General features: G+C 43.3%; 1 protein-coding gene across 1 annotated transcript in view; it reads right to left on the bottom strand.

Annotated features, from left to right (window-relative positions):
* Nucleotides 1-14,618, bottom strand: part of LOC142924643 (uncharacterized) — a 17,428-nt gene extending 2,810 nt beyond the window's left edge. The window contains exon 1 of the mRNA XM_076067274.1: nucleotides 14,522-14,618. Coding sequence (XP_075923389.1) covers nucleotides 14,522-14,539 — 18 coding nt within the window. The 5' untranslated portion in view covers nucleotides 14,540-14,618. The remainder of the gene's footprint in view (nucleotides 1-14,521) is intronic.

The raw sequence follows: 14,618 nt of genomic DNA, 5'->3' as shown, positions 1-14,618 counted from the left end.
TTGCGGTCAAGGTAGCTTAAGTAGTTCCAATAGCATTTCAACCGCATCAAGGTACTGCTTGCATCCGTTTAAGTCTCACCGCTGCATGGTTTCAAGCATTATGGGATTATAGTGTCATGCATTAAAATAGGTTAGTGTACACATTAAAACTGTGCGGAAACAGTTCTACTCATAACATTTGTACAATTTAAGTAAACATTTGAAGTCACGACTTAATAATAAAAAAAAACAACCTCTTGTCTTGGTTGCGCTTCTCAATTGTACCATTTGTCCAATTCTCATCTGCACCGTCTGCCGTTTGCAGTCTTGTTCCTTACTCTGCATTAGTGCACTCATCCACAGCTTTCAGCCTCACATCACGACGGAGCTCTTTCCCCCCCCAGCGTGCTCACATCCCCAGATGCAGGACTGTCTCGGCCGGGTGGCGTTACTCTGTGGCCGCACCTGTCATCTAGAACGTTACCCGCACTGCACAGATGCAGAGTCCAAGCACCTTCCCACTTTCGAGAAGCAGCTGAAGAGACAAGCATATTATGGAGAACCCCCGAGCCTGCCTTGGCATCGAACACGAGTTTGTTCGCAGAGAGAAGCGTACAAGTTACAAATGGGTTATATTATTACTGGAATGCCTGTTGCATTTGTACAGGTCTCATTCTACCCGTTATATTTATTGTCTCATGCACTCTATCTTCTAACCTTTAAAAAGGCATTCTTTTTTCTGTGTCTGGCTCGCAAACCGTCGGGTTTACGTTTTTAAAAAGTAGCCAGGTACCACGCCGTAAGCCCCATGGTGGGCCAGCGCTATTACGTTTTCCCATCCGTAAAATTTATAGTAGTCAAATTAGCAATTGCGCAATATTTATTTATTTATTATTTAATGATTTCATCGCGGCGCTACGCAAGGGCTAAAGTTGCCCGGGGGTTGCCCCCAGCAACGCACACGCGTCATCGGTGGAGGGGGATTTCTCATTCGCGTTCAAAATGCAAAAAAACCACACACAATGCCGAGGTAAATTCGTCAAAGTGTCATGTCCTCTTCTCCCCCCCACCCCAATATATTATAGCGCTTAGATAGTATTATTGTTGCACGGGCGAGAGGATGGTGAGGTGCCACCTCAGCCGGCTGGGCAATCTAGGCGAGGCCGGGCGCTCAGCACGGGACTAGGCCTCACCACGGCAATCTTAAGTTATATTTTCTTGCTTTTGTCGCGAAACTCGCGTACATAGAACACTAATATTTAAAAAAATCAGTTTGGAAATATTAAAATAATAATGTTTGTGTGTAAACAACTAATATTTCCAAATCAAGTTGGTAAATATTAAAATAATCATGTGTGTCAAGTCCTTGTGTGGATGCGAGTCGCTGTGCGCGTCTGCGACAATGTGTGTATGTGTACGTCCGTGTGTGTATAAGTCGATGCGTGTGTGTGCAAGTCCATGTGTGTGCGCGTGAGTCGATAGGTGTGTGTCAGTCAATGTGTGTGTGCGCAAGTCGATGTGTTTGTGTGTGCGACGGCGTGTTTGTGTGTGTGTGTGTATGTCCGTATATGGACAGTGGTTAGCGCGCTGCGCTATGAACCTGGCGACCCGGGTTCGATTCCCGCTCACGGCCAACACCAGTGACGATTATCTGAACCAGTCCCGGGCCTCCCCTAGGTCGACTCAGCCTCAAATGAGTACCTGGTGCGGTGTGTAAACATTGCCACTAGCGAGACCCACCCCCTCGTGTACCGTTCCGGCCTTCATAGGTGCTCGCTAACAGAACTTGCCCCTACAGTCTGTTAAGGCTATATGGGGGATCTTTGTTCTTTGTTTTTGTATATGGGTGTATAAGTTGATGTGTGTGTGTGCAGGTCGATGTGTATGTGCGTGAGTCGATATGTGTGTCAGTCGATGTGTGTGCGTGGTGTATGTGGACAACTAATATTTAAAAATCAAGTTGGTCAATTTAATAATAATAATAATGTGTGTGTCTAAGTCCATGTGTGCGTGCGAGTCGATGTGAGTGTCTGCGTCGATGTGTGTAAGTCCATGTGTCTGTGTGTGTAAGTCCATGTGTCTGTGTGTGTAAGTCCATGTGTGAGTCCATGCGCGAGTCAATGTGTGTGCGTGTCAGTCGATGTGTGTGCGCGAGTCAATGTGTGCACGTAAGTCCATGCGTGCGTGTAAGTCGATGTGTGTGCGAGTCGCTGTGTGTGTAGTGATAGCAGGTTTCATCACAGTCGGTGTTCACAGCTGCAGTGACAGCAGGAACCACCACAGTGGGTATGCTCTGCTGTAGTGATGGCAGGTACCACCAGTCAGTATGCACTGCTGTAGTGATAGCAGGTACCACCACAGTGGGTATGCTCTGCTGTAGTGATAGCAGGTACCACCAGTCAGTATGCACTGCTGCAGTGACAGCAGGAACCACCACAGTGGGCATGCTCTGCTGTAGTGATAGCAGGTACCACCACAGTCAGTATGCAATGCTGCAGTGACAGCAGGTTCCACCAGTCAGTATGCACTGCTGCAGTGACAGCAGGAACCACCACAGTGGGCATGCTCTGCTGTAGTGATAGCAGGTACCACCACAGTCAGTATGCAATGCTGCAGTGACAGCAGGTTCCACCAGTCAGTATGCACTGCTGCAGTGACAGCAGGTTCCACAGTCAGTATGCACTGCTGCAGTGACAGCAGGTTCCACAGTCAGTATGCACTGCTGCAGTGACAGCAGGTTCCACCACAGTCAGTATGCACTGCTGCAGTGACAGCAGGTTCCACCACAGTCAGTATGCAATGCTGCAGTGATAGCAGGTACCACCACAGTTGGTATGCACTGCTGTAGTGATAGCAGGTACCACCACAGTCGGTATGCACTGCTGTTGTGATAGTAGATACTGCTATCGAGCTGGTAGATACTACTATAGGGTTAATAGATACTAAAACAGTCAGAATATACCACTACGGTCAGTAAATACTGTTAAAGTCAGTAGATACTACTACAATCAGTAGCTACTGCTATAGAGTCAGCAGATACTACTATACAGTTAGTAGTTACTACTATAGAGTCGGTAGATACTACTGTAGGGCCAGTAGATACTACTGTAGGGCCAGTAGATACTACTGTAGGGCCAGTAGATACTACTACGTTGTTTGTATGGTCTGTCTTATTTACTTCGTCTGTCGTCCATCTCATATGGACGTCTATCATTTGAATTGCATTATTTTCGCTGCTCTGTCTTGTTTGTACTGTGTTATGCATTCCAACGATTAGACGTTTACAAAATGTGCATGAATCCAAAATTACCAACCCTCATGATATTTTATGAATACATGTCAATCAATACACACTCAATGTAAGCAGTACATCATGAATGTATACCAAGCATTTATGTTATTACATTATTCTCAAAATAATTTGGGAAATATCACAGAGGACATGCTCCTAAGCTATTGAGAAGGAACATTATAATTTTGGAGAGTTCCTGGGTAGTTCATTTTACCAATCCAAAAACAGTCACATGACTGTTTTACATACGGGAAATTTGGCAGTATGCCCAATCACGCTGATTTGCCTACAGAATACAAATCTCTCTATTGAAAGCTGCCTAAACCACACCATCTGTGCAGATCACATGCAAATAAAAAAACGTTGCAGTCTAACATAGGGTAATATACAATAAGCATTTCCCACTTGCATGATACAAGGATCACACTTACACTTGTTGGCTCTCTCGATGTTCTCAGTTTAATTTAGGCTCAGTGGGGATTTACTGCAACTCATCCCACTGCGGTGACTTCTAAAGACCTCCGAAACAGCAAAAATTACAGCCGCTGCAGTGGCAGATGCATTTTCATTTCACAATGCAAAATGCACTCCAGAGCCCTACTCTCGTGACACTTAGGCAGCTGGGCAGAGGAAGGAATCTTTGTGACCGCAGTCACACGCTAAGCTACGGACCCCGTTCACGTCATCATGCAGGCTTCCAATCAGTTAAGCGGTTGACCTTATTTTTTGCAATGGGTTCAGCGGCATGAACGCCCCCTCTGCAGACTTCAAGGAGATAGCGAGCTATCTCACACGCCCGTATTGTGTGAATTCACTCCCGACGCCCTCGCCATAGACACTGCTGAAATGCAATATCACGTTTTTTTTTTATGTGGTCTCACGGCTAAGTCTTAAAAGGGGAGTTCTTTGGAGTTCACACCAATGCTCGAAAAAGAGCTGCTAGACTTCAAATGTGGAATGTTAGCGTGGCACGCGCCAGGCTATTGCACCAGTGCCGGTCGCTCAGAATAGCATCATCCAAAGGTGGTTGCTGTTTTTAACTTGCAAACGTACTGTTTTTTTAACCCTCGCACGGATTATTACAAGGGGACACTCCATAAAACTGTCACTTTAACAACATGCTAATGGCTCCAGTCTTTCCATTCAGAGTTCTGTGAAGTAACAATTGTATAACACGTTACTGTGTCCACTAAGAAGTCATAAAGTAAATGAATGTATAAAAGTTAACTTTATCTTTCTTTCCGGTGCAAGTGGATGATTTTCGGAAAACACGTGCAAGACATCATCAGTGTTATTCACAACGCTGGTTAAGAATGTTATCTTGCGAAAAAAATAATTCAAGATAATATGGTGGATTTCCCTGTATGAGTCACACCAGAGGCCATTTTGCACATGAAGCTGTGCTGGTACCGGCACAAGTATATAGGTCTCAGGGACGTTGACAGGAAGTTTTGCGACTTAAGTGTAAGATGGTAAGCACAGTTTATGCACTTTTAAGCTTGTGTACGTTCATGGTTCACCAAGTGGATTTAATTCTGACATTTAATTAAACACCAAGTAACAAATTATTTGGGTCTTTCGGTAAAGTCACGTAGATAGATCGCTCGTGCTGTGATAGAAACATCGTAGTTTTTTGTTTATTTTATATTTCTTATTTTTTGTATTAATTTGCACCTTCGTGACTTTACCGAAAGACCCAAAAAATATAAATTCCTGCAGTCACGGAAGCTTTAAGTCAAGATTTACCAAGTAACAAATTAACATGCTTAGCAATAGAACACTAAATGTTGCAAACAGGAGGTGACTATTTTCTTAATTGTTGGGCTCAACTGAAATTGCATGCACATTAAAATCTATTTCAGTATTTATTCAAATAAAATCTACACTTGGGATTTTAGCCCAACTCTCCGATTAACACGGTTGGCTCGGCACGATACAAAAGACGTTCAACATATACTAAATACTTGCTTTAGCTAAAAAATGCTTGACCGGAAAACATTTCCATATCTGGTAAATGTCATCATTATCGAGAAAAGGAACAATAGGAGATGTGAAAACTACAGTTTGAAGTCAATGAAAACCAAGATAGATGGCTAAGAGTTGTTTCATTAAATGTGAGTGCTGCTTGTACAATCATACAAATCACTAGTCATGGCATGACTACTTTAGCGTGTATGTAGCTTTTGTAAAGCACGTTGTAACAGCATTCGTGGTAGTGAGCACGACTTAAAACAAACAAATTAAGTGTTTTATTGTCAATGAGTAATAAAGTGCCCTTTGATTTGCTGGTCTTCACATGCAGGACAATGTTTTAAGCATACTGCACTGTTAAACAACTATGTGACACCGAAACACAATGCTTGCAATGCAAAAATTTTACACAGAACGGGCAACATGTTTCACGTCTGGCTCGCAAGTTAAAGATTGAGCAGTTACATTAATGACCGGCTTGCGTTTCCTCTAAAAGTTTAAGGAAGTGTTTACAACTGTCAGTGGTGGTCGTCTGCCGCAGGAGCTTATAAACATTACTATTTGTTTTGCCAATTTATAAGCACTTTACTGAGGTCCAATCAACAAGCACACATTACACCCCGAACTGGGTTACTGCTCTAGACTGAACAAGCAATCTCGCCTTATGAACTAGTCTAAATAATATAATTACTAACTCATTATGCAACCATTACACTTGATTAAATATCTGACGAAGAGGGACTGAATAATATTATTGACTTCTACAGTGTCGAGTCAAAGTGCCCACCTGCTCAAATAAGCAATTGGGCAATGTCCACCAGGCGAAGTTGGAAATCCACATTGCCGTGGCAAGGACCTCTCACCACAGAATACCTACCCAATGTTTTATTCATGTAGAGATCTACGAATTTCATCACCTCAAAAAAGAAAGTCCAAGTTCATCCCTGACCAGTGTTTGAATTCTCACCATTCTGCCCAGTGCCTCCCACATGCTTTACTGTAAATTTGACAAGTACACAATATACTGTTTTTTATTACAATTGTGCCTGTACATGATTGCTGAAACAGCACAAATTACCCAAGAGTCAAAACGCAGGCGTATCCTAACATGCGCACCAGCCTCCAGAGAGACACCAGGCCCCATTACTTAAAACTGAGAACCTCAACAGTGCTGGAAAAGTGCCCTGTCAAGTCATCAGTCTTCCAAGACACTCAGCCCTGAGGCGTCAACACAGGACCTAAAGTTCTAGTTCAGTACATACTGGATAGAATTTTGCATTCAAATTTAAAAACGAAATTTCCCCACAGCTCTTACCATTGTTCGACAAATCGTGCCACCTCATTCCAATCTTGCCCCTCTCCAAATCAGTCGCACACTTTGGCATTTCCATGTACTTTTACGGTGGCTGATTACGTCTCAGCGAGTGTTTTGGTGTGTCAATCAGTGTTGAAATGCCAAAGCATGGTGCAGTATATTACATTGATCACATTTTAAACACTGAAATCAGCAGCACAGATACTCTATCAATCCAGATGTCATTCAGCACAGGCAGTAAAAAACGTATTACTGCATACTACACACTAAATTCACGTGCAACTCGAAACTGGCTGTTAAACAAAGGGGGGAAGGGGGCATTTTCAGCATCTGAGTATTACACGGACTTCATTCTCTTCATACCAAACGGACAAGATATTCCAACACTAAAGCCTGGCCTCTCTACCCAGCTGCGCTCCAAAGCTTAACAGCAGTGCCAGCCACAAGAGAGAACAGCCAACGCAACTTGTGTTGTCCTATTCACCATTTTAACAAGAAATACCATCAACAGATGTCCCACATGAATACGGCTAACAATGAGGTAACAAAGTGAAATGTAAACAGCAGTCTTTTTTTCATATGAAAATGCAACAATATGGAAAGGTAATGTTTTACAGATGTTACCCGATCCAAACGCTGGTTATTAGCGCATTAGCTCCCCAGCTCGGCCAAAAGACAATCTATCTTTAGCCACAAAAAGCTACCACCCCATGGAGACCTGAAGCTCCTGTGTTTTCCAGATACACTTGGATACTGGATAACTAGGTGCTGTTTAAAGGTTGTTTACAGAATGGAGAAGGTCACTCTGGAAAGGGTTCATTTACCAGTCTGGCAGCCAGTGCCACTCCACATACTTTAATGAGCCGTTTACTGTTGAGTAACCGGTTACAGTGTTACCTCGATTAAATTACCATGTCACTTTTGCCTGCTTCGTGAGAAGCACTCTGGTGTTTGAATTCGTGGTTACTATTGCCATGTACGTGAAAGCATATGTGACTAATGGAAATATTACTGTAAGCCAAGCCGTTCCCTTTCTTTCTCCTGTGTCCCATGATTTTAATAAAATGTGACCAACCACTCAGAGAACAAATATTCTCGCAATTCAAAAAATGCGAATAAGGCATTGTGCAAACGTTACGGAATGCAGAAAGCCTCCTTTTCAATTGCCATGATCTTCGACTTGTGTCGTAACGTGTAACCACAAAACACAGGTTAAGTACATCATAACACAACTTCCTCTGGGTTTTTTTATTGCAATAATGGATCTACTTGTTCGTTCACTCTTAAAGACCAATATGCCTACAGCTAAAATACAGCTGAAGGCAATGTAAATGACAAACATCAACCACAAAGCAAACCTGTTTCCCCAAACTCGCAAAAAATGAACGAGTCATGTTTGCATATATTATGCTTTTGCAGTCTGAGAGAGATTCGTTTAACAAAGCTACACGTTGGACTTGACAAAATATGCTGGACTGTGATGTCCTCAATTCTCAGCTATCCAGTTGGGTTCAGTTTATTTTGTTTAACCAGGTGAAAACTGAAAACTATGGACAAGGATCGTCTCGTTTGCAAGTGAACTAGGGCATTAGTCTGCTAGTAGGGGGCGATCAACAAAATAAAAAGCGTCCTCTCACTGAGCCCTTATAATGAGCTTAATCTATCTGCAACTAAAACACATGTTCTGATGAAAATGATGTTCTACTATAAGTGATACAATAAATGTATAAAAATAGCGAGTTATTTGCGCACGCATTAAGACTTAACTTGAACGTGACAATTGCCTTTCCACAAAAAAATAACCATCACGGTTAGCATCCTGATGGTTAAACCATATACAAGCTAATAATACATTATTTTTTAGTCACTTGTCAATGCACCGATTCATCAAAGCCTCCCCACGCTGTATCAGTCATCATGGGGGCTGGTTAATTATACTTCACCACTTGGTGAGTGCCGGTTATCGAATGGGGCAACCCAGTGACGGTCAAATATTTCGTATTAACTTTATTTAATCAAGGAAGTCTTACTCTTTGTTTTTTTCGGTAAAGTCACGTATAAATAAGAAATAATAAAATAACATAATAGCGTACGACGTTTCGGTTGCAACACAAGCAGCCATCATCAGGTAAAGAAGAGCTAAATTTGGGAGAGAGGGGAAACACATAACCTCAGATGTATATACAGACACCCAAGTATGGGGAACTGACACAGATACAACAGGGGACACAGAGAGAGAAGCATACCAGACAAACAGGGTTTAGCAAAATTTTTGGAACTATGTGTTGCTTTACATGGTTCCAAAAATGTTGCTTTACATGGTTCCAAAAATTTTGCTAAACCCCGTTTGTCTTGTACGCTTCTCTCTCTGTATCCCCTGTTGTATCTGTGTCAGTTTCCCCTACTTGGGTGTCTGTATATACATCTGAGGTTATGTGTTTCCCCTCTCTCCCAAATTTAGCTCTTCTTTACCTGATGATGGCTGCTTGTGTTGCAACCGAAACGTCGTACGCTATTATGTTATTTTATTATTTCTTATTTATACGTGGCTTTACCGAAAAAACCAGAGAGTAAATTCCTGCAGTCACGAAAGCTTCAAGTGAAGTCCAAGGGAGTCTTATTGGGTATCATGCTTCTTACAGGAGGGGTCCGACAAGCTTTCCGCAGTTGGGTGCAGCGATTGCTGTGTATATACCAAAATAGTATTTTGCAAGCTTTGGCAATTACACTGGCACACAAATATGTACTTTTTGTCCGCTGTGAAGCAAACGGTGTGCGTCTTTATAGTTAATGCACCTGCAGTAATAATCAGGGTGGCCACCGAAATGAACCATGAACCTCGGCAACAAGCTTGCAAACACACTATCACCAGGCGATGGCGGCACCCCAAATATAACTTGCCACATCGAGCAGTCGAGTAATTTCTTAAGGTCTTTCTCGAACGACTCAGTAGAATTTGTCCGCAAATTTAAACCTACGATTTACAAATTGTATAATTGTGTTTGGTGGTCAGGTGTTAGATATGCAACAAATGCTATCAATCTAACAGAAGGAAATAAATGGCTCAGTGCATCAACTGCAATGACCATGACAACCTCTTACTTAAATTGCGTAGGTCTTAGTTCATTTACCCATAAAGCCCGGCCAACATTAAAAGCAAAAACTGTATCGAGCCTTATAAAACCATTTCCTTCACTCCACAATAGAACCTTATGGCGGGACCCCGGGGTCCCATAGCCCCCAGCTCTCGCATAAACATTATAGTATAATGGACACAAAAACTTTGCTCTTTTTCACCTTGTGGGTTTGAAGGATGGTGGCAAGTGTTGTCTTGTTAAACTATACCTTTGAAACTGAAAACTACTTGCCTGCAGTACCTCTATTTAAATGCACTATCGAAAAAATAATTTACACCCCTCTGTCAATCGTCGTGTTTCTCAGTGTGGATTTGTGAACACACTTTGTAAACAGTACATAAAATAGTACGCGTTTTCAATGCGCTGTTCATATTGTAACAAGCGCTTATACCAATGTTACTCTACAGAGTAGTGGGTCGCCGCTCCTCTTATCCGCATTGATACGAGCGGTATGTGGGGACTATGGCTGAACTGCAAAAAAAAAACCTATCTGCACAGATGAATACAGACAAGAGAAGTATTACACTGTGTAACAAAAAACATTTTTTTGCTCCTGGGTAGTGTTATTTCCTAATTGCTTATGCCTCAAAAGTACAGAAAATGGCTATTATTCCCCACAAACTTTGCTTTTGTGACCAAAAGCAAAGTTTTTCAATGAGAAAACGTGTGCATTTGTGTATTTCATTCACATAAAGTCCTGATCACCAAAGTAAAGTTTGTGGGGAATAATAGCCATTTTCTGTACTTTTGAGGCATAAGCAATTAGGAAATAACACTTACTACCCAGGAACAAAAATTGTGTTACATAGTGTTATCAAACAGAAGGAATTAATGGTGCAACGCAACTTATATCTGCAGGTAATAGGATTGTCATCGATTCATCCTGGCTGCAGACATTGGTAGGTCACAAATAATAATGAGGATAAGAGAGCAGTTTCATTGTATTATGCATAAAGGACTTAAGTCGTGTAGGCAGTTTGAGAAGCTTTGGATAAGACTTATGATCCTGCCCATACCCGAGCATGGAGTGCATTCGCTTGTTCAGCTCTTCTGCACTCATTCATCCTCGCTGCGATTGGCCGACATGACAACAGAATGATCCGCGTCAGATGGGTCGCGGCGTGGGACGGGAGTCGCAAAAAATAAATTAATAACGATTTTGACTTCCGTTTATTCGGGACCCCCGGGGTCCCGCCATAGGGTTCAGTTAGCTTTTCACTATTACAACAATGCCAATCTTTTGTCTCCTAACCAGTTAACCTGACTTACATCATAGATTAAAGGGCTTTATCTGGTTTACAAATACAAACAAATCAACAATTTGCATTACATCATTGAGATCAAGAGGGATCCAATGTCATCTAAGCCAGGGGTCCCCAACCCCCGGGCCGTGGAATGGTACCGGTCCGTGGCCTGTTACCGGTCCGTGGCCTGTTAGGAACCGGGCCGCACAGCAGGAGGAGGTGAGAGCAGTGAGTCCGCGCGTGGCCCGCCCATTATTTTATTTACCACTTCCGTCTGCGCCTCTTTCCCGCACTGCGCACTTGTCTCAGTCAGTTTTGGCAAGCCCACAAGCCAACCCTAGCCAAAATAAGTAAAAAACAAACGTCGCCGGAGTTTCTATGAAAAGGGGGAAAGACCCAATGATGACCCCCCCCCCCCGATCTGTGAAAAAATTGTCTTCCACGAAATCGGCCCCTGGTGCCAAAAAGCTTGGGGACCGCTGATCTAAGCCACCCAAGCTTCTCAATTACAATAAGAACTAAACATGGTTTTCATGACATTTCTGTAAAGTGTAATAGATGCCACAAATAAAGACGTGGAACAAAATCAGGATTCCTACCCCATGAGTGTTATTTCAACTGCATTATTGAATACAGTGACATACGGAGTGTGGTGGCCAAGTGGACATGATGCATGATAAGTTTGCTACCTATTATTGGAGAGAAGTGCCTTCAGAGGCAAGCACAGAAACCAGGTTTCTGATCGATATGGGGTCAGTAGACTTGAGCACACTGAAATGGGTGGGTTTCCCAGAGAACTTCTGGTCCCTCTCACATGAAAAATAAATGACGCAACGATGAATTGACTTATCTCAATCGTTATTGACCAAATTGCGTTTATTTTAATTAACAAATAAGGCTCTAAACACAAATGTGGTCCGTGCTCATCTCAGTGCAACAATTGCATGGGTGACCAATGGTAATTAATAAATCAAATGTCTTTTGCCACGACAGATTTGAAAATTGAGTGGCATCCAAAGTAGTTACAACATTAAAATAATCCACATTCAAAAAGTAATATAGTGGCAACAGCAAAATAAACACACAACATAATACATCTCATAAACCATTTATGCTAACTGTACATCTAAAAAACACAACCCGCCGGTACAATTAATGGGCTTAAACATGTCGTGGGTCACTAGCTGTGGGTTTATTATACTAACTGGGGCACAGGGACACCAGAGCAATTTATTATGTCCACGTGCAGCGCTCGCTCCCACAGCAACACCCAGTGCCACAAGCAGCCACCGCAACCAGTCCAAGCCGGCCGACAAGCCCCCCTCTCTCCCCTGTGTGCCCAATGCCAGAGCCTCTTGCGAAATTGCAGCAACGTGATTAACCCTGCGTATCACAACTCATCTCGACACGTTTTACATAATGTACAATAGTAAGTGGTGTGTTCATTCCAAATTACGGTCATTTTGCCTTTTTAAATGTCACCTTTCAAAGACCTGGCAGGACCTTGAATAAATAAATGGCCTTATCTGTTAATGTTTGCCAGTTTTCACTACTGAAATACTACTACGCACACACTAAATGGCGCTGTGTCCGACATATATTTAACTTGTATCTATAAATGAACCATGCAGTATATATCACACGTTATACCGTTTCTGACATTCTTATCAGCAGCCATGGCCAATCCACCATCTCGCACGATCCAGCGATGCAACGATCCAGCGATTGTGCGATCCACCTAGCAACTACACACGAACGAACTTCATCGCCCCATCTCCTGGGTGAATGTCCTCAGACGCGTTCTATTCTGATTTATTTCAGAATATTTATACTGGAGGAATCCGATGAGCTAAAGCTCTTTTTTCGCAGACGTCCAGTAGACACTCCACCATTATTCTTGGCTCATCAGCCCTTCAATTTAAGCACTGCCCAAACCCAATCACGCTCTTAACAGCTTGAATGTCATTAATGAGATGTTTCAAAGAAAAAGTACGACTATATGCTCTTATCAAGTTGTTTGTTCAGTAAAACTATGTACAATAGCAGGATAGATTAACGTTTATAACACAAACATAATGTGCGGCTCTTTTTTTAATCCGGTTGGGAGTCAGGATTCCCCCACGCCTGCATTCACTGGATTTGTCTGACCATACTTCACGCTGCTCAGTTTGGGAAATGCAAATACTGTGATCTACTCCACAAGTGTTTAAAGTAGTCTATGTGAAGTATATCGAGATTGTATAAATGTTGAAGCATTCATATATCAATGACATCGTCACAGCCATATAGGGGTCTACACGGGGGAAGTGTTCAGCTTTGTTTCAGTTTTTAACCTGATATGGGTGACAAACAAGGTCACTTACAAAAAAAGAACACAAATCAAAAGTGTACAAAGAATAATGGGGGGGGGGGGGGGCTGTATGTTCGGAATTACACGTGAGACAAACACGTAATAACAAATGCAGATCATACCAGTTTGTAAGCAAATTGTTGGAAACTGCAGGTTGAACAATTGTGTTGATTTAAATAATCAAATCGTAACATTTTCCTTTTACATTGTATAACATATTCAAACACTGCACCTTTTACACATTATAACACAATATTAAGAGTACTGTATATTGACCAAGAGACGTTTTGACACCACACTTACACACGCAATTTCTTATAATCTACAGCTGGATAAATGCCCAAACGGCGGTTTGTTTGATCATCATTCACCACACTTTGTCACTCTTTTCTTGGCCGAAGCGAGATGATCACTCGTCACGTATGTTAAACCGTGGCTGGGGATTGAACTTAGCTTACCGGCCGGGTCCGCACGGTCTGCGCCAGCCGCTTCGCCACGCTATTTTCACACCACAGACTCACATCACTAACGTGTGTGTGTGTATCTATACGTATGCATATTAAACCGTCTACGTTAATTAGACTGCGCAGTTATCCGTCTTAATCTCTGGGCAAGGCGCTGGCTATTGTCCTGAACAACTTAAAGGATGGCCTTGGCTTCCATTGTGTGATACGAGACCACCCCTCCCCCCTAGTAATGATGGTGGTGGTGTCTCCGAATCATCCCAACATTCTCACGGCTCTCCACAAAATTCCTCCCCCAACTCCGCAAAGGGCCATCGACGCCCAATTTAGATCCACAGGTGTCGCGCGCTCCTGTGGCTGGGGGGGGGGGCATTGCATTGATGAGAAGAATAAAAAAAATCAGGTACCGAATTAACACCGACAAAAGCGTGAGGGTTTCGTCAGATAGGGGAGTGGGTGACGGTGTGGTGGGGGGGGGGTGACTCCATCCTCGCACGCACGGAGAGACCGCGAGACGCGCACGCTTTGCCCCGTGTCCTTATCCCAAGGTCCGCAGCAAGAGCCGCCACCACCACCACCACCACAGCCGCCGCCGCCGCCGCCACCACTACTACGGCCCCCCCGCCGCCGCACGTCCACCGGCATCCAAACTGAAGCCTCCTCCTCAAGCAACCCATCCGCCCCAACCCCCCTTTCCTGCCGCCGCATCAGCCGCGAAGCAAACCGAGAGCCGCGCGGACGGTGGAGGCGATCAAGAGAGGCCACTCACTGCGATATGTCCGTTCATTGAAGAGCGGCGAGCAGGCGAGGAGATTCGGCGGAGAAGAAGTGTCGAGTGCCGGGCAAACGCGGCCACATTCGAGCGG

This window comes from Petromyzon marinus, chromosome 15, assembly GCF_048934315.1.
Source record: "Petromyzon marinus isolate PM22_M1 ecotype Great Lakes invasive population chromosome 15, UKy_Petmar_22M1.pri1.0, whole genome shotgun sequence".
NCBI lineage: Eukaryota > Metazoa > Chordata > Hyperoartia > Petromyzontiformes > Petromyzontidae > Petromyzon > Petromyzon marinus.
This window is presented reverse-complemented; position numbering and strand designations above follow the sequence as displayed.